Source organism: Camellia sinensis, unplaced genomic scaffold (assembly GCF_055761805.1).
Source record: "Camellia sinensis isolate YWXY unplaced genomic scaffold, ASM5576180v1 Unanchor6, whole genome shotgun sequence".
Classification (NCBI taxonomy): Eukaryota; Viridiplantae; Streptophyta; class Magnoliopsida; order Ericales; family Theaceae; genus Camellia; species Camellia sinensis.
In genome coordinates this window covers 1,676,057-1,698,221 of record NW_028129474.1, presented here as the reverse complement: position 1 = coordinate 1,698,221, position 22,165 = coordinate 1,676,057, and the positions used below count along the sequence as shown (strand labels likewise).

The window sequence follows — 22,165 nt, the reverse complement described above, 5'->3', positions numbered from 1 at the left end:
AATTGAGTAAGAGAGATACAGAGAGGACCCATACCTGAAAATAAACAATTAAAGAAATCGAATAATAAGAAGATCTAATGGAAGAGAACATGTGACATAGAAGGAAAAGGGCGGACGGGCTTGGAGATGCAACGTTGGCAACGACACTGAAGGAGGAGAACGAGCGACGTCGGCGGCGGTGCTAGAGGAGAACAAGTTGAAGGAGGACAAGGGGTGCTAAACGAAGAGACCCAACTTGTGTTTTGTTTTGACACAGAGAGAGAGAGAGATGTGAGAGAAAACTGATCAACACAACCCAAAAAAAAAAAAAAAAAAAAAAAAAGGGAAAAAAATTTGTAGTCTATTTTTCATTACCGCTCAATATATCAAAATTTTTCATCCAAAATTAGGGATAAAATAATTTTCTCATTAAAAATATGTAAAATATTTGAAATCAAGTTTCTCGAAAAAAAAAAAAAAAAAATTAGTGATAAAAATATATTCCTCACTAATAATTTTATAATTTGTGATGATTTTTTTTCTCACCAAAAGTTTCAAAATTTTGGCACCATAAAAAAAAATTAGTGGGAAAAATTTAGGTGATGAAACTTAATTTTTTTCTCACCTAAAAGTAAGTATTTATTGACGGAAATAAATTTCGTCACCTATTATTTTTATTTTTTTATTATACGTGACAAAATTTATAATTCCTCGTGGATTATTCTTATTTAGTAACGAAATTTGTTTTCTTCACTAATTTTCTTCACCATACCAAAACAGAGAATAAGAGAAAGAGACATCAGAAAAAGAGCATAGAGAAATCATGTACCAAATCACCGAGCGAAGAAGATGTGGCGGTTACCAGCAAAGCTACTAGTGGCGGCGACGATCGGTAAGGCTAATAGAGGCGATGACGATGGCGATCGGCGTGGTGGAGGAGCAAGAGGTAAGACAAATTAATACCCTATTTTGAGAGAGAGAGAGAGAGAGAGAGAGAGAGAGAGAGATGATAAATAGAAAAAGGGTAAAAAAAATTAATACCCTATTTTTTTTTATTGCCGCTTAATATATCAAAAATTTCACACCAAAATTGGTGACAATATTATTTCATCACCAAAAGATATCAAAATATTAAAACGTTTTGATGACGAAAATATATTCCTCACAAATAATTTTATAATTAGTGACAAATTTTTTTCTCACCCAAAGTCCCAAAATTTTGGCGCCACCCAAAAAAATTAGCGGAAAAATTTTTGGTGACGAAACTTAACTTTTCCTCACTTAAAATGAAGTATTTATTGACGAAAATAAATTTTGTCACCTATCATTTTTATTTTTTTATTATATGTTACAAAATTTATAAATTCCTCACGAATTATTTTTCTTTAGTGACGAATTTTATTTTCTTCACTAGTTTTCGTCACCATAGGTTACTTTTGTTGTAGTGGAATAAGTGTCCGTGTGTTTAAACCCTAATGCATGAGAAATGGCAAGTAAACACCATAATTACATATCTGCCATCATGCAAGAGGGTCCGAATAAGTGTCCGAATATTTAAACCCTAATGCATGAGAAATGGAAAATAAACACCATATGTACAAATCTGCCATCATGCAAGAGGGTCCGAACAAGTGTCCGAGTGTTTAAACCCTAATGCATGAGAAATGGCAAGTAAACACCACAATTACATATCTGCCATCATGCAAGAGGGTCGGAATAAGTGTCCGAGTATTTGAACCCTAATGCTTGAGAAATGGCAAATAAACACCATAATTACATATCTGCTATCATGCAAGAGGGTCCGAATAAGTGTCCGAGTGTTTAAACCCTAATGCACGAGAAGTGGCAAGTAAACACCATAATTACATATCTGCCATCATGCAAGAGGGTCGGAATAGGTGTCCGAGTATTTAAACCCTAATGCCTGAGAAATGACAAATAACCACCATAATTACATATCTGCCATTATGCAAGAGGGTCCGAATAAGTGTCCAAAAGTTTAAACCCTAATGCATGAGAAATGACAAATGAACACCATAATTACATATCTGCCATCGTGCAAGAGTTTCCGAATAACTGTCTGAGTGTTTAAACCCTAATGCATGAGAAATGGCAAGTAAACACCATAATTACACATCTGCTACCATGCATGAGGGTACGAATAAGTGTCCGAGTATTTAAACCCTAATGCACGAGAAATGGCAAGTAAAGACCACAATTACATATCTGCCATCATGCAAGAGGGTCCGAATATGTTTCCGAGTGTTTAAACCCTAATGCATCAGAAATGGCAAGTAAACACAAAAATTACATATCTGCCATCATGCAAGAGGGCCGGAATAAGTGTCCGAGTATTTAAACCCTAATGCATGAGAAATGGCAAATAAACACCATAATTACATATCTGCCATCATGCAAGAGGGTCCGTGTAGGTGTCCGAGTATTTAAACCCTAATGCATGAGAAATGCAAAATAAAGACCATAATTACATATTTGTCGTCATGCAAGAGGCTCCGAATAAGTGTCCGAGTGTTTAGACTCTAATGCATGAGAAATGGAAAGTAAACACTATAATTACATATCTCGCATCATGCAAGAGGGTGCGAATAAGTGTCCAAGAATTTAAACCGTAATGCATGAGAAATGGCCAATAAACACGACAATTACATATTTGCCATCATGCAAGAGGGTCCGAATAAGTGTCCGAGTGTTTGAACCCTAATGCATAAGAAATGGCAAGTAAACACCATAATTACATACCAGCCATCAAGGAAGAGGGTCTGAATACGTGTTCGAATATTTAAACCCTAATGCACGAGAAATGGCAAATAAAGGCCGTAATTACATATCTGCCGTCATACATGAGAGTCCGAATAAGTGTCCGTGTGTTTAAACCCTAATGCATGAGAAATGGCAAGTAAACACCATAATTACATATCTGCCATCATGCAAGAGGGTCCGAATAACTTTCCGAGTATTTAAACCCTAATGCATGAGAAATGGCAAATAAACACCATATGTACATATCTGCCATCATGCAAGAGGGTCCGAACAAGTGTCCGAGTGTTTAAACCCTAATGCATGAGAAATGGCAAGTAAACACCATAATTACATATCTGCCATCATGCAAGAGGGTTAGAATAAGTGTCCGAGTATTTGGACCCTAATGCATGTGAAATGGCAAATAAACACCAGAATTACATATCTGCTATCATGCAAGAGGGTCCGAATAAGTGTCCGAGTGTTTAAACCCTAATGCATGAGAAGTGGCAAGTAAACACCATAATGACATATCTGCCATCATGCAAGAGGGTCGGAATAGGTGTCTAAGTATTTAAACCCTAATGCATGAGAAATGGCAACTAAACACCATAATTACACAACTGCTATCATGCAAGAGGGTCCGAATAAGTGTCCGAGTATTTAAACCCTAATGCATGAGAAACAGCAAATAAACACCATAATTACATATCTGCCATCATGCAAGGGGGTCCGAGTTAGGGTCCGAGTGTTTAAACCCTAATGCATGACAAATGGCTACTAAACACCACAATTACATATCTGCCATCATGCAAGAGGGTCCGAATAAGTGTCCGAGTATTTAAACCCTAATGCATGAGAAATGTCCAATAAACACCATAAGTACAAATCTGCGATCATGCAAGAGTGTCCGAATAAGTGTCCGAGTGTTTAAACCCTAATGCATGAGAAATGGCAAGTAAACACCATAATTACGTATCAGTCATCATGCAAGAGGGTCGGAATTAGGGTCCGAGTGTTTAAATCCTAATGCACGACAAATGGCAAGTAAACACCATAATTACATATCTGCAATCGTGCCAGAGGGTCCGAATAAGTTTCCGAGTGTTTAAACCCTAATGCATGAGAAATGGCAAGTGAACACCATAATTACATATCTGCTGTCACGCAAGAGAGCCGGAATAAGTGTCCGAGTATTTAAACCCTAATGCATGAGAAATGGCAAATAAACACCATAAGTACATATCTACGATCATGCAAGAGGGTCCGAAGAAGTGTCAGAGTGTTTAAACCCTAATGGATGAGAAATGCCAAGTAAACACCATAATTACATATTTGCCATAATGCAAGAGGGTCCGAATAAGTGTCCGAGTGTTTAAACCCTAATGCATGAGAAATGGCAAGTAAACACCATAATTACATATCTGCCATCATGCAAGAGGGTCGGAATAAGTGTCAGAGTATTTAAACCCCAATGCATGAGAAATGGCAAATAAACACCATAATTACATATCTGCCATCAAACAAGAGGGTCAGAATAAGTGTCCGAGTATTTAAACCCTAATGCATGAGAAATGGCAAGTAAACACCATAATTACATATCTGCCATCATGCAAGGGGGTCCGAATAAGTGTCCGCGTGTTTAAACCCTAATGCATAAGAAATGGCAAGTAAACGCCATAATTACATATCTGCCATTATGCATAAGGGTCAGAATAAGTGTCCGAGGGTTTAAACCATAATGCATGAGAAATGGCAAATAAACACCATAATTACATATCTGCCATCATGCAAGAGGGTCCGAGTAAGTGTCCGAGTGTTTAAACCGTAATGCATAAGAAATGGCAAGTAAACACCATAATTACATATCTGCCATCATGCATGCGGGTCTGAATAAGTGTCCGAGGGTTTAAACCCTAATGCATGAGAAATGGCCAATAAACAGCACAATCACATATCTGCCATCATGGAAGAGGGTCCGAATAAGTGTCCGAGTGTTTGAACCCTAATGCATAAGAAATGGCAAGTAAACACCATAATTACATACCAACCATCAAGGAAGAGGGTCTGAATACGTGTTCGAATATTTAAACCCTAATGCTTGAGAAATGGCAAATAAACACCGCCATTACATATCTGCCGTCATGCAAGAGAGTCCGAATAATTGTCCGTGTCTTTAAACCCTAATGCATGAGAAATGGCAAGTAAACACCACAATTACATATCTGCCATCATGCAAAAGGGTCCGAACAAGTGTCCGAGTATTTAAACCCTAATGCAAGAGAAGGGGCAAGTAAACACCATAACTACATATCTGCCATCATGCCAGAAGGTCCGAATAAGTGTCCGAGTTTTTAAACCCTAATGCATGAGAAATGGCAAGTAAACACCATAATTGCACATCTGCTATCATGCAAGAGGGTCCGAATAAGTGTCCGAGTATTTAAACCCTAATGCACGAGAAACGGCAAATAAACACCATAATTACATATCTGCCATCATGCAAGGGGGTCCGAGTTAGGGTCCGAGTGTTTAAACCCTAATGCATGAGAATTGGCAGGTAAACACCATAATTACGTATCTGCCGTCATGCAAGAGGGTCCGAATAAGTGTCCGAGTATTTAAACCCTAATGCATGAGAAATGGCAAATAAACACCATAAGTACAAATCTGCGATCATGCAAGAGGGTCCGAATAAGTGTCCGAGTGTTTAAACCCTAATGCATGAGAAATGGCAAGTAAACACCATAATTACATTTCAGCCATCATGCAAGAGGGTCGGAATAAGTGTCCGAGTATTTAAACCCTAATGCATGAGAAATGGCAAATAAACACCATAATTACATATCTGCCATCATGCAAGTGGGTCCGTATAGGTGTCCAAGTATTTAAACCCTAAGGCATGAGAATGCAAAATAAAGACCATAATTACATATCTATCGTCATGCAAGAGGCTCCGAATAAGTGTCCGAGTGTTTAAACTCGAATGCATGAGAAGTGGGAAGTAAACACCATAATTACATATCTGCCTTCATGCAAGAGGGTCCGAATAAGTGTCCAAGTATTTAAACCTTAATGCATGAGAAATGGCCAGTAAACACCACAATTACATATCTGCCATCATGCAAGAGGGTCCGAATAAGTGTCCGAGTGTTTGAACACTAATCCATATGAAATGGCAAGTAAACACCATAATTACATACCAGCCATCAAGGAAGAGGGTCTGAATACGTGTTCCAATATTTAAACCCTAATGAATGAGAAATGGCAAATAAACCCTGTAATTACATATCTGCCATCATGCAAGAGAGTCAGAATAAGTGTCCGTGTGTTTAAACCCTAATGCATGAGAAATGGCAAGTAAACACCATAATTACATATCTGCCATCATGCAAGAGCGTCCGAATAAGTGTCCGAGTATTTAAACCCTAATGCATGAGAAATGGAAAATAAACACCATATGTACAAATCTGCCATCATGCAAGAGGGTCCGAACAAGTGTCCGAGTGTTTAAACCCTAATGCATGAGAAATGGCAAGTAAACACCACAATTACGTATCTGCCATCATGCAAGAGGGTCGGAATAAGTGTCCGAGTATTTGAACCCTAATGCTTGAGAAATGGCAAATAAACACCATAATTACATATCTGCTATCATGCAAGAGGGTCCGAATAAGTGTCCGAGTGTTTAAACCCTAATGCATGAGAAGTGGCAAGTAAACACCATAATTACATATCTGCCATCATGCAAGAGGGTCGGAATAGGTGTCCGAGTATTTAAACCCTAATGCATGAGAAATGACAAATAAACACCATAATTACATATCTGCCATTATGCAAGAGGGTCCGAATAAGTGTCCGAAAGTTTAAACCCTAATGCATGAGAAATGGCAAATGAACACCATAATTACATATCTGCCATCATGCAAGAGGTTCCGAATAAGTGTCTGAGTGTTTAAACCCTAATGCATGAGAAATGGCAAGTAAACACCATAATTACACATCTGCTATCATGCAAGAGGGTCCGAATAAGTGTCCGCGTATTTAAACCCTAATGCTTGAGAAATGGCAAATAAACACCATAATTACATATCTGCCATCATGCAAGGGGGTCCGAGTTAGGGTCCGAGTGTTTAGACCCTAATGCATGAGAATGGGCAAGTAAACACCATAATTACATATCTGCCATCATGCAATAGGGTCCGAATAACTGTCTGAGTATTTAACCCCTAATGCAAGAGAAATGGCAAATAAACACCATAAGTACAAATCTGCGATCATGCAAGAGGGTCCGAATAAGTGTCCGAGTGTTTAAATCCTAATGCATGAGAAATGGCAAGTAAACACCATAATTACATATTAGCCATCATGCAAGAAGGCCGGAATAAGTGTCCGAGTGTTTAAATCCTAATGCACGACAAATGGCAAGTAAACACAATAATTACATATCTGCCATCATGCCAGAGGGTCCGAATAAGTTTCCGAGTGTTTAAACCCTAATGCATGAGAAATGGCAAGTGAACACCATAATTACATATCTGCCACCATGCAAGAGAGCCGGAATAAGTGTCCGAGTATTTAAACCCTAATGCATGAGAAATGGCAAATAAACCCCATAATTACATATCTGCCATCATGCAAGAAGGTCTGAATAGGTGTCCGAGTATTTAAACCTAATGCCTGAGAAATGCCAAATAAAGACCATAATTACAAATCTGCCATCATTCAAGAGGCGCCGAATATGTGTCCGAATGTTTAAACCCTAATGCATGAGAAATGGCAAGTAAACACCATAATTACATATTTGCCTTCATGCTAGAGGGTCCGAATAAGTGTCCGAGTATTTAAACCCTAATGCATGAGAAATGGGAAATAAACACCACAATTACATATCTGCCATCATGCAAGAGGGTCCGAATAAGTGTCCGAGTGTTTGAACCCTAATACATAAGAAATGGCAAGTAAACACCATAATTACATATCTGCCATCAAGGAAGAGGGTCTGAATACGTGTCCGAATATTTAAACCCTAATGCATGAAAAATGGCAAATAAACACCGTAATTACATATCTGCCATCATGCAAGAGAGTCCGAATAAGTGTCCGTGTGTTTAAATCCAAATGCATGAGAAATGGCAAGTAAACACCGTAATTACATATCTGCCACCATGCAAGAGGGTCTGTATAGGTGTCCGAGTATATAAACCCTAATGCATGAGAAATGCCATATAAAGACCATAATTACATATCTGACGTCTTGCAAGAGGCTCCGAATAAGTGTCCGAGTGTTTAAACCCTAATGCATGAGAAATGGCAAGTAAACACCATAATTACATATCTGCCTTCATACAAGAGGGTCCGAAGAAGTGTCCAAGTATTTAAACCCTAATGCATGAGAAATGGCAAATAAACACGACAATTACATATCTGCCATCATGCAAGAGGGTTCGAATAAGTGTCCGAGTGTTTGAACACTAATCCATAAGAAATGGCAAGTAAACACCATAATTACATACCAGCCATCAAGGAAGAGGGTCTGAATACGTGTTCGAATATTTGAACCCTAATGCATGAGAAATGGCAAATAAACACCCTAATTACATATCTGCCATCATGCAAGAGAGTCCGAATAAGTGTCCGTGTGTTTAAACCCTAATGCATGAGAAATGGCCACTAAACACCATAATTACATATCTGCCATCATGCAAGAGGGTCCGAATAAGTGTCTGAGTATTTAAAACCCAATGCATGAGAAACGGCAAATAAACACCATATGTACATATCTGCCATCATGCAAGAGGGTTCGAACAGGTGTCCGAGTATTTAAACCCTAATGCACGAGAAATGGAAAATAAACACCACAATTACATATCTGCCATCATGCAAGAGGGTCGGAATAAGTGTCCGACTATTTGAACCCTAATGCATGAGAAATGGAAAATAAACACCATAATTACATATCTGCTATCATGCAAGAGGGTCCGAATAAGTGTCGGAGTGTTTAAACCCTAATGCATGAGAAATGGCAAGTAAACACCATAATTACATATCTGCCATCATGCAAGAGGGTCGGATTAGGTGTCCGAGTATTTAAACCCTAATGCATGAGAAATGGCAAATAAACACCATAATTACATATCTGCCATCATGCATGAGGGTCCGAATAAGTGTCCGAGTGTTTAAACCCTAATGCATGAGAAATGGCAAACAAACACCATAAGTACATATCTGCCATCATGCAAGAGGGTCCGAATAAGTGTCCGAGTGTTTACGCCCTAATGCATGAGAAATGGCAAGCAAACACCATAATTACGTATCTTCCATCATGCAAGAGGGTCCGAATAAGTGTCCGAGTATTTAAGCCCTAATGCATGAGAAACGGCAAATAAACACCATAATTACATATCTGCCATCGTGCAAGAGGGTCCAAGTTAAGGTCCGAGTGTTTAAACCCTAATGCATGAGAAATGGCGAGTAAGCATCGTAATTACATATCTGCCATCATGCAAGAGGGTCCGAATAAGTGTCCGAGTATTTAAACCCTAATGCATGACAAATGGCAAATAAACACCATAAGTACAAATCTGCGATCATGCAAGAGGGTCCAAATAAGTGTCCGAGTGTTTAAACCCTAATGCATGAGAAATGGCAAGTAAACACCATAATTACATATCAGCCATCATGTAAGAGAGTCGGAATAAGTGTCCGAGTGTTTAAATCCTCATGCACGACAAATGGCAAGTAAACACCATAATTACATATTAGCCATCATGCAAGAAGGCCGGAATAAGTGTCCGAGTGTTTAAATCCTAATGCACGACAAATGGCAAGTAAACACAATAATTACATATCTGCCATCATGCCAGAGGGTCCGAATAAGTTTCCGAGTGTTTAAACCCTAATGCATGAGAAATGGCAAGTGAACACCATAATTACATATCTGCCACCATGCAAGAGAGCCGGAATAAGTGTCCGAGTATTTAAACCCTAATGCATGAGAAATGGCAAATAAACCCCATAATTACATATCTGCCATCATGCAAGAAGGTCTGAATAGGTGTCCGAGTATTTAAACCTAATGCCTGAGAAATGCCAAATAAAGACCATAATTACAAATCTGCCATCATTCAAGAGGCGCCGAATATGTGTCCGAATGTTTAAACCCTAATGCATGAGAAATGGCAAGTAAACACCATAATTACATATTTGCCTTCATGCTAGAGGGTCCGAATAAGTGTCCGAGTATTTAAACCCTAATGCATGAGAAATGGGAAATAAACACCACAATTACATATCTGCCATCATGCAAGAGGGTCCGAATAAGTGTCCGAGTGTTTGAACCCTAATACATAAGAAATGGCAAGTAAACACCATAATTACATATCTGCCATCAAGGAAGAGGGTCTGAATACGTGTCCGAATATTTAAACCCTAATGCATGAAAAATGGCAAATAAACACCGTAATTACATATCTGCCATCATGCAAGAGAGTCCGAATAAGTGTCCGTGTGTTTAAATCCAAATGCATGAGAAATGGCAAGTAAACACCGTAATTACATATCTGCCACCATGCAAGAGGGTCTGTATAGGTGTCCGAGTATATAAACCCTAATGCATGAGAAATGCCATATAAAGACCATAATTACATATCTGACGTCTTGCAAGAGGCTCCGAATAAGTGTCCGAGTGTTTAAACCCTAATGCATGAGAAATGGCAAGTAAACACCATAATTACATATCTGCCTTCATACAAGAGGGTCCGAAGAAGTGTCCAAGTATTTAAACCCTAATGCATGAGAAATGGCAAATAAACACGACAATTACATATCTGCCATCATGCAAGAGGGTCCGAATAAGTGTCCGAGTGTTTGAACACTAATCCATAAGAAATGGCAAGTAAACACCATAATTACATACCAGCCATCAAGGAAGAGGGTCTGAATACGTGTTCGAATATTTGAACCCTAATGCATGAGAAATGGCAAATAAACACCCTAATTACATATCTGCCATCATGCAAGAGAGTCCGAATAAGTGTCCGTGTGTTTAAACCCTAATGCATGAGAAATGGCCACTAAACACCATAATTACATATCTGCCATCATGCAAGAGGGTCCGAATAAGTGTCTGAGTATTTAAACCCCAATGCATGAGAAACGGCAAATAAACACCATATGTACATATCTGCCATCATGCAAGAGGGTTCGAACAGGTGTCCGAGTATTTAAACCCTAATGCACGAGAAATGGAAAATAAACACCACAATTACATATCTGCCATCATGCAAGAGGGTCGGAATAAGTGTCCGACTATTTGAACCCTAATGCATGAGAAATGGAAAATAAACACCATAATTACATATCTGCTATCATGCAAGAGGGTCCGAATAAGTGTCGGAGTGTTTAAACCCTAATGCATGAGAAATGGCAAGTAAACACCATAATTACATATCTGCCATCATGCAAGAGGGTCGGATTAGGTGTCCGAGTATTTAAACCCTAATGCATGAGAAATGGCAAATAAACACCATAATTACATATCTGCCATCATGCATGAGGGTCCGAATAAGTGTCCGAGTGTTTAAACCCTAATGCATGAGAAATGGCAAACAAACACCATAAGTACATATCTGCCATCATGCAAGAGGGTCCGAATAAGTGTCCGAGTGTTTACGCCCTAATGCATGAGAAATGGCAAGCAAACACCATAATTACGTATCTTCCATCATGCAAGAGGGTCCGAATAAGTGTCCGAGTATTTAAGCCCTAATGCATGAGAAACGGCAAATAAACACCATAATTACATATCTGCCATCGTGCAAGAGGGTCCAAGTTAAGGTCCGAGTGTTTAAACCCTAATGCATGAGAAATGGCGAGTAAGCATCGTAATTACATATCTGCCATCATGCAAGAGGGTCCGAATAAGTGTCCGAGTATTTAAACCCTAATGCATGACAAATGGAAAATAAACACCATAAGTACAAATCTGCGATCATGCAAGAGGGTCCAAATAAGTGTCCGAGTGTTTAAACCCTAATGCATGAGAAATGGCAAGTAAACACCATAATTACATATCAGCCATCATGTAAGAGAGTCGGAATAAGTGTCCGAGTGTTTAAATCCTCATGCACGACAAATGGCAAGTAAACACCATAATTACATATCTGCCATCATGCCAGAGGGTCCGAATAAGTGTCCGAGTATTTAAACCCTAATGCATGAGAAATGGAAAATAAACACCATAAGTACAAATCTGCGATCATGCAAGAGGGTCCGAATAAGTGTCCGAGTGTTTAAACCCTAATGCATGAGAAATGGCAAGTAAACACCATAATTACATATCAGCCATCATGCAAGAGGGTCAGAATAAGTGTCCGAGTGTTTAAACCCTAATGCACAAGAAATGGCAAGTAAACAACATAATTACATATCTGCCATCATGTCAGAGGGTCTGAATAAGTTTCCGAGTGTTTAAACCGTAATGCATGAGAAATGGCAAGTAAACACCATAATTACATATCTGTCATCATGCAAGAGTGCCGGAATAAGTGTCCGAGTATTTAAACCCTAATACATGAGAAATGGCAAATAACCACCATACACTACAAGAAATTACACTTTTGGCGACTACTTTTGGCGACAACGTCAATTTTTCATTGCCAAAAGTATATTTTTGGCGACACAGTGATCATTTTCGTTGGTAAAAGTATACCTTTACCGACGCAATTTGTTGTCGTCGCTAAAAAGGCATAACATTATTTTAGCGCCAAATTTTTTGGTTGGCGCCAAAATTTCAAAACTTTTACCTACGAGGCTTATGTTTTAGCAGCACAATGAGCGTTGCTATTAGTGTGCTTACTTTTGGCGACGAGAAGTATGCGTGGGTAAAGAGTTAACCATTTAGCGACGATAACACTATTCATCGGTAAAAGTTTTGTTAGTGGAATGATGTGATTTAGTGATTTGTGTTTTTTATTGTAATTTTTGAAAGTGCTTTAAATATTTTAGTTACTGAATAGTAAAATTAAAATGATCATTGAATTAGATCACAAAATGAACCCATTGAGTCCAAACACACTCTTAAGTTGAGATGACTAATTTGAGATAATTTAAACTTTTTCAAAGAATATGGTTAGATTATCAATTTCAATATGTTTGTTCTTATTTTCAGAAACAAGTTTCAATTTTTTTTTCCTAAAAAACTAAAAAAAAAATTGGGTGAAATTTTTTTTTATTATTTTTTGTATATTTTTATCTTTTAAATCATAAATACTTTTTAAAATTTTAAAAATATAATTTTGATTTTTATTGTTCTGAAATTATTTTAATTTTTTTTTTAAAAAAAACAAATCTAAAAATTGTTTTGAATATTTTATTTCATTTTATTTTATTTATTTATTTGGGGTGATCTGCTGATCGGCGGTGGACATTTCTCTCTTAAAATTCCCTCCTTTTTTTTTCACTACAACAAATTGGGTTTTTACGGCTTCACATCAATGACATACAGTAAATGCAAGCCGTGGTTTCTCACTTTTACGACTTATTTTTTTTGCATGTCATAAATAATTTCCCAACCACGACATGTCTATTACGTAGGTCGTGAATGCTAATAACGATGATTTTTTTACGGCTTGCAATGTTAGCCGTAAATAATGAAACATTTCTATGACCTGCATATGACATACTGTTAATACATTAACTATAAACGACATGCATACAACAGCCGTTAAAAATATTGAACATTCCACGACACACAAAAAATCAATCATCAAAAATTACACTTTTTACAACGCACAAAATGTCAACCGTTTAAAATATTATACTTTTTATGACACATAATTTATGCCGTGAATGGTACGACTGAAAATTAAAAAAGCACCAAAATGAGATACATATGGCGCTAATGACCAAAAATATATTAGAATTTTTTTTTTATCAAATTGTTTGGCTTCTAATTGGGTTAAGGAAGTTAGAAAGCTATAATCGGATAAAACTAGAAGAGAGGAAGAAGAGAGAGGGTTCTAACCCTCATGTCTCTGCAAAAACTCTTCAAACCCCTACCCTCTCTCTCCATCAGACCCCAAATCCCAAACCCTCCTCTCTATTTTTTTCATCTCTCTGCAAAAACTCTTCAAAACCCTCACTCTCTCTCTCTCTCTCTCTCTCTCTCTCTCTCTCTCTCTCAGACCCCAAATCCCAAACCCAAACCCCAACCGGCATAACAACGAGTGAGAAGGAGAAGATGGACAAAGAAAATACACACAGACAGAGCTCTGAGCTTGAAGAAAAGAATGAAGAAAGAGAAGTAACGATGGAGAGAGAAGACGGCTGAGAGGAGACGGAAGAGACGAACGCATGCGAAGAAGAACACTTCCATCACTCAATCAGGTTTGTAGATTCAAACTAGGGTTTTGATTTGGGGATTTTCACTAAAAAGTCAAGGTTTTGATTGAGCAACTCCAAAATTATGTAAAATTAGAGAACCTTAAGGAACTCTAGGTTCTTGAATTAATTTTGAAAGCATGCGACTGTATTGTTTTAGATTGTGAATTTATTCTTTTTTTTTTATATAAACTTCTTGAATCTGAGTTGGGAAAAATATGTTCAATGTCAATTGCGTATTGTGAAATTGGGTTCTTTAATGGGTTGAACACAATTTTTTTTAAAAAAATTTGTTAATCTAAAACAATTGTTGTTCTGTAACAAAAATTAGGATCCTTTAACTTAGTTGTGATTGTATAAAATAAAAAATTAAAAAAAAAAAATTCTTGAATCTAAAATTAGAGAACCCTAAGGGAATTCCAGGTTCTTGAACTAGATCTAGGAAGGAATTGAACTGGGAATAGGTTTATCGATTTTGTTTGACGCTAACTGATATTTGGCATTCTTATTCTCTTTCTAATGGTAAGCTTTAGATTTTCAGCTAAGTTATCATAAATTCAATGAGTCTCAAAGAGAACAAGCAGTTCTGAAGAGATTGCAACAGGGTGAAATTGTGGCCCAAATCTGTGATGCAGGAAAACCAGGCATAAGTGATCCTGGTATGGAATTGGTGAGCATGTTATAATTTTCTATTTGTTTATGATGAGAAGAACTGAATGTTCTCCTTTGGAAAAATGACGGCTGTCATGTCAATCTCTACTTTTTTTGTTACAGAATGTCTATGTCAATCTCTACTCGACTGCATTACATTTGAATCCTTATTGTTAGCTTGTAAGGTTTACATCACAGTATTAGAGCATATATATACACCTCTATATGCTACCACACTTCATTCCCGTACATATTAATCCTAAACTCTTTGTTGATGTAATTTTTTTATTTATTTTGATTTTGTTTGATTGTTCGACTGATTTGGTCACCCTAGTCTGCTAATATAGCGCACAAATATAGCAGGGAAAGACAACTGTTTGTAATTTCCACACACTCGTACACTTTAATTTATTTTCTTCTTTTATTTTGGTTTACTAAATTTTATATTGTGATAACTGACAATCAATTTGGTATTTTCTCTAGTTCACATAGATTGAAAGCATGTAATGCTCCTTTTGAATAAACCAAATCTCTTAAGATGTAGGATCCCCAAAACAATCACAATTTTCATTCTAATGGTTTTTTAAATAATCTTTTTCAAAAATATTGCTAACTTTAATTTGTAATGTGTCCTCTAAAGGTTTGAAAGGAACTCTGATTTTAGTCGAGATGACAGTTTAATTGGATGCTTCATGGGTTAATTAATTGATATGGACATAAACAATGTATTTTGGAAACTTGATGTAGGTTAAGTTATGTGTCGATGAAAATATTCCTGTTATTCCTACCCCTGGTCCTTCTGCTTTTGTTGCTGCACTTTCTTCCTCAGGGTTGGCTACTGACGAGCTTGCATCTGGTAAGTTGCTCATGAATTTGACACCCTTAGTGTTGGCAACAATTTGGTGATAGTGGTAGGCTAGAAGCTAATATCGTATGTATTGTTGGTTGTTTGTAGTTGGATTTCTGCCCAAACATGCCGGATCAAGGAAGGAGAGGTTGATTGTATCTACAAAGGAAGTAGCAACACAGATATTCTATGTTCCTCCTCATAAGCTTCATCAATTTATTGAAGAGGCTTCTTCTATTTTTGGTGACTGTAGGTAAATATTTGAGGAGGATCTTTATCATATCTTAGGATAATAATAGGAGTTTTCATGTCTTTGGGTATGTGCCACATCAACAAAAACAAAAAGAATCTTAATTTGTGTTTCCTTTCGTATGATTTTTTGAGATAGTCATAGACCATTTTTTTTCTTTTGTGTATAGAAGTTTTAAAGAGTATAGCAGAATACATATTCATCATATCTTTGATACATATAGTGTATCATAGAACAAGCAAATAGCAGTTCTTTTGATTAAATGTATACTGAGAATATTTATCAGCCAAATACACTTTCTTTAAAATCTTTTTGTTGACTTGAATACACTTTGAAAAATAGTAGAGGGACTAGAAAATTCTTTTTAATATAAAAAATTTATGTTACAGTGTCTCTGATATGATTTAAGTTTCATTTTAAAATGTTTTCATTGGGTATTTATGTCTTGGATGACTACTAAATTAGTTACATAAAAAATGAGGATGTGTGTGAACTTATCATGTCAGCTTGTTAAGCATATGCCATGGTCTTGCCCTTTCTTGTTCTTAATCTAGTAAGAGATGGACATGTCTAGGTCCAGTCCAGTTTGTTTCAGAGGGCAAGCTTCTTTTTTCTTTGAACATTGGCATTACAGTGTTACGTTCTATGTGTTCTTTAGGAATTTTGTTTTGTTCTTGTAGTTCTAAGAGATCACAACTCTGTGCAACACATGAAGGATTGCTGAGAAGTAATCATCATTTTCTTAGATCAAGCAACGCTAAAGTATTGTGAATTTAATTTTGAGAACTATTTCAAGCAAACTATATCTATTAACACTGTAAAAATTCAGTTACTATATCTATTCAGAGATATCACTTGATAAGGATTGGTGAGCTTATTAGTTGACCCTTTGCTTTGGTCCTTCATTTACTTTGATGTATTTTCATCTTTTAAATACCTGGATTAATGAATGTTCTCTAGTATTCCTGGTACAGTTGGAAAAATGACGTTGGAAACTGTTGGTATTGGGACAAATGTTTGCATGAAAGAATTAGATATTCAACCAAATTAAATGAAGTTTGTATATGTTGTTGGGGTTGTGCACACAAATCCATTCACCATTTATGTCTATAAGCTCTATCAAGAGCTAGATTCTCCATTGTTTTATAGGCCCTTGCTTAGTTCCTCATCAATTCAAGCCACATTCTTCTTGACCTTCTTGACATCTTTGTGTTGCCTTGTGTTAAAGTTAAATCACTTATTACATCAAAATAAGAAGGAATAAAAGTCGATCCTAATAAGTTTTCACTATAATGCAGTCGCAGTCATAACTCACTCGAGAACCGTATAAATGTGTAGTCATAGATTCCCTAGGGGCACCGCACTGGGGGCGGGAGGCGGGAGGCGGGAGGAAGGGACTAACTAAATAAATTTTGGTTTATAAATTTACTTTTATTGGCAATGCAAGATTTTGGCTCCTATGTTTTCTATATATTCCTATCATTTCTTCTCCATTTAACCAAAATATGCACGCTGCCTGAGGATTGGTTATGACCGTTGTTTTGATGTGTTGCAGACAATGTGCCATAGCTCGAGAGATGACAAAAATACATGAAGAGGTGGGTTTTTATTTTAAGTTATTTGCTATAGTTTCTCTTCTCTTTGATAATTGTTGTTGGTTGCACATGGTTTTTCTAGAAATTCACTATGTTGCTGGTTATATACCCTGCAAATTTGGGATGCATTTATGAAGTCAATGGTTTCTCCCAATTGACACCCTTCAGAATATTTAGTCCCATCTTTTACTTGACTATAATACTACAATGATAGTCTTTTAATGACTTAGACACGTTAGTATGTTGTGGCAATCATGGTTTGTAAGCGGATAAACATATTTTCACTGTTGGTCATGTCAGCATGTCTGCGGGTGTTGTTCTCTTTTGATTTACTAATATAGATCATGCCTTTATAGTTTTGGTGTGGAACTTTGGAAGAAGCCAAAGGAGCATTCTTGACTCGCCAACCAAAAGGAGAAATCACATTCTTGATTGAAGGAAAGGCAAATTGTGTGGTGGAAGCTCCATCCGAGTCTCAGCTTGAGAATGAACTGAGAGAGTTGATCTCTAGAGGGCAATGTCTTTCTTCGGTATTGGATTTTTTCTGTTTGCAGTGTATATTAAAATCTGTTAAGAGTTGAAACTAATGGTTGCATTTGCAGGGTCACTTGCTGGCATCCTTCCCACTATATGTATCACTTCACAAGAATATGAAGGAAATTGATGTAGTGATGCTCATTTTGGACTTTTATTGGTCATTAGGAACTTATAATAACTACTAGTGTATAAGTGCTTCTATGAGTTTGCAAAGGGGTATTGTTTGTGAAACCAAAATGTTACTTAATCTTCTATGTTCTATGAGTAGGAACAGATTAGACTAGGTAAAGTTTAAACTTATGGCATAATTGGACGGGCTGATTAAATCTAAGGAGAAAGGAATGTGCAATGTGGTATCATGCTTGCCATATAAAACTCCCCTTTCATTTTTCACTACTTCAACGTTACACATCACTCTAGAAGCACTTATTTATATCGATCCTAGTCTTATTCTATGGGAATGTCCTATGTTACATGGACTCGGCTACACGTACTAGGGGTGTATGTGTGTGTGTCTAAGTATTAGACCTTTGTAAATCTAAATCTAAGGATATAGGGATATGTATCCAAAAGTTGGATATGAGAATGAGGACTCGTCATGGACACATATATTGCATATTGTATAATATTCTTGAATAAGATGTGGTAAATTATGTAAAAATGTACTTGAAATTAAATAGAATTTAGAGAAAATACAGAATTTTCATCTCTTATCTATGTTAGAGCTAGAAATGTTTCTTTACTAGCTAATGTGAAATTCTTATTCTTCAAATATCGTAAAAAGTTTGAGGATTTGGGAGACACATGTCCTACACCCTTATCTTTGTCATATCTGGTAGACACTGATACTTTAGAAGAAGTAGAAGAGTCCATGTAACAGGGAATGTCCTCTGCAATCTTTCTTTTCTTGTGGACAATAATAGATAAAAGATATTGGAAAAGGTCACTTTTAAGTCTTAGCTGCCAAGTTTTATCAGTCTCATTCCTACATTTAATTTTGCTAAATTTATACGCCACAGATTCTTATTCTGCCAAAGCTTTAGATCCTATTTTCTAACTTTAAAATAACTTATTTGTTTTCTCCAACTTAAATCATGTTGCTAACCATTTAACGAACAACATAGGAATTCTCTTGGGTATGCTTAGTAAGTTAGCCAATTCAAAAAATAAGGTGTTTAGTACCAATTTTTTGGTGATGTAAAGCCTATTTGCTATATTTATTTGGTATGTCAGAGGTGAGATTGTACGCTTTGGCCAATGGTCTATATTAAATGTTCATGCTAATCCTGTCTTATTCTTCACTGGTTTGTGAGGAATATATGAAGTGATTGATTTCATGGAGTGCATTGTCAGTGTGATAATTGCATTGTTGGCTTGAAGTGAAACTTCTCTTTTTGGATGTTAGAGAAAAGCATTGGCTACAATTTGTTTGATTTTTGAAAATAAGATTCCTGTCTGAAGGATGATTGATCTGATAGTAGTATGGGAAATTTGACCCAATGAGCAGTTATTTTGCTGTGGGCTAGCCTTTCATAAGTACATTGTCTTCTACATTAATATTATTTTTGAGCCAATAACTTTTATGATTACATGCATCTAGGCAGTCAAGTTGGTTGCTGGAGGATATTCCATGCGAAGAAAAGAGATATATTCACTTGCACTAAGGAAATTTGGGAAGCAGGTTGACAAGGAGAACTGATGCAGATTATATGGTAATTCTCACTGCTTTTATGACTTCTTTTTTCCTGTCATTAAAGATTTCAAAGTTCATCTCTCTACAATTTTTGCTGGCACTTGATCTTTTTGGTTGTTACTGGCAACTGCTGCACGCAAATCCCTTTCTCTTTTCTTGTCGTCCACATTGCCCTTTGTTTTTGGGTAATGCATGGCCATATGGGTGTTTAAGGTGAAAATAATGCAAAAATAGTTAAAATTCCGATGCACTTTCCATGTATTCTTAAACTTTTTTACACATTTCTATACACTTTTTAAACATTTTCTACACTTTTTACACATACATTATGACTGATGACCACCCATTGGTTGGTCATTAGCATATCTCTTGTTTTCTTTATATATGTCAAAGGGCTCTCCTTTTTTATATTATATTCTCTTGCTCCTCCATCTTTGTTATATTGTATTCTCTCTACTTTTTTACTCTTATATGTTTCAATTTTTATTTTCATCTGTTCTCAGGTTCTGCTTGTGTACATAGGGTTGAATTAGTCACATGCGAAACTGCATTCCATAGTTACCTACAGAACTTTTGCTATCCCCTGACAATTTTATTATTAGCTTTGGTCTATGAAGCACCGACACACTATCATCTCATGTATTATTGTCCCAGATGTCTGAGACACATACTTCTGAACATGTCACCGACTTGTGTTTGAGAAGCGAAAAATAGTATCCAATTTTTCTTTTTTATTTTTTTAAATTATGGACATGTGATGGACAAGACCAGACATCGTTCATTTTCTTCCTTTCTATTAGTTGCTTTAATGAGAAATTTGATGCATTTCAAATCTAGAACTTGAGAATATTTATTTAATATCTGTGCAGGCAATTGTGTTTTATGAACTTGCTTTCCACTTCAATCCTCATTGTGCAGAGGCATGCAACAATTTAGGAGTGATATACAAAGACCGTGACAACCTTGATAAAGCTGTGGAGTGTTATCAGGCAAAATTATGATGCTTATGTGCAAATTTTAAGTCTCAAATCATCGTGCACTTTATATTATAAAAATTATTTATTCTTTTGCAGTTGGCTTTATCCATCAAACCAAATTTCTCAGAGTCCTTGAACAACTTTGGTGTCGTCTACACTGTCCAGGTTCAGTACCTATACCCGTTCAAAAAAATCTTTTTTTTGGAAAGGACAATATGCAGCTGCTGATCGATTTTACGTTTTATTTCTCTTTACAGGGTAAAATGGATGCTGCTGCAAGCATGATTGAGAAAGCTATTGTTGCAAACCCCACATATGCGGAAGCATATAATAACTTAGGTCTCTTTGTTTCTCTCTCTCACCCTGTGGTCATCATGTTTTTGGCATGCTGTTACTTCCTCTTTTTGTTAACATGGTAGTTATTGTTGCTCTTTTGGTTGTCATTGGCATTATTGGTGTTACTTGTCAAGGGGGATAAAAAAAAATTGTATTTGTGAATGTTGCTTCTCTGCCAAAATTCAAGGTTACATAAATGTAGTTTTCATTTGATACTGAAGTTAATGGTTTTATTTTTTATTGGGATTGCATTTCACAAACTTGAATTGGCTCTTTTACGTTGTTTTCATTTTTGTCTGAAAGGGAATTTTTGTGACACTTCTTTTGCGTTTGTTGATTTTATGGGAGAGTTATCTTTGGTGGATGGATTATAGTTGGCTTTTTGTAGACCCCTAGTGTATGGATGGAGGATGTGCCCCTTTGTTGTCACTTTATTAATTTACCTCAAAAAGAAAGAAAAAACAAAAAAAACAAAAAAGGGATAAGAAGAAGAAGAGAAAAAGGATGCTTGCTGACACTGCATTTGAAAAATCAATACTACATATTGTGTCTGTTGATTCTATTTAGTGGTGATGTCTAGTATTCTAGGTTTTCCAGTCTTACACATTTTTATTATTTGGACACAAAAATAATGTTCTGTTTTGAAATTCTCTCTCTCTCTCTCTCTCTCTCTCTCTCTCTCTCTCTCTCTCAGTTTTATTATCGATTAGTTTCTTAAAATTCTTTTTGTATAGGGGTTCTTTATAGAGATGCCGGCAATATAACTCTGGCCATTGAATCTTATGAGCAATGCCTTAAACGAACATTTTTTCGTTTGTTCTCAGAGGTTTACCCCTCTAACATTTTTCCAGTTTTGATTAAATCATTTTTATGGGTTTCTAGTTCTAAATTTCCTATGCATTTTATATTTTTTATTTTTTCAGTCATCATAAATCTACAAAACCTACATTGCAGAACTAAAGGATTCGAGGATCCCATACAAAGATAGCTCGGAACTGTTGGGGCTTTTACTGGAATTTTCAAGTTCAATTCCTTCTTTATTTGACCAATGGAAGGTAAGAAGCTCTTTTCTTTTAGCTATTGTATCAGCAACAATATTCTTGTGGGCTATTGATGACCCTATCTAGTGCCGAAAAATGATAAATTTTGGAGCTTCCT

At 36.4% G+C, this 22,165-nt stretch overlaps 1 protein-coding gene and 1 long non-coding RNA gene across 2 annotated transcripts; both read left to right on the top strand.

Moving 5' to 3' along the window:
- The first annotated feature begins 895 nt into the window (after nt 1–895).
- Nucleotides 896–19,959, top strand: LOC114258516 (uncharacterized). The gene is made up of 7 exons (XM_082912879.1): nt 896–925; nt 14,663–14,791; nt 15,520–15,628; nt 15,728–15,872; nt 17,425–17,467; nt 17,821–17,994; nt 19,602–19,959. Exons 1-7 carry the CDS (start codon nt 896–898, stop codon nt 19,698–19,700), a joined length of 729 nt encoding a protein of 242 aa, XP_082769005.1. The 3' UTR covers nt 19,701–19,959.
- A 517-nt stretch (nt 19,960–20,476) lies between these two features.
- LOC145818215 (uncharacterized) lies at nt 20,477–21,944 on the top strand. The gene is made up of 3 exons (XR_014359633.1): nt 20,477–20,836; nt 20,929–21,010; nt 21,742–21,944. It is a non-coding gene; the product is annotated as an uncharacterized LOC145818215 (long non-coding RNA).
- Nucleotides 21,945–22,165: the final 221 nt, after the last annotated feature.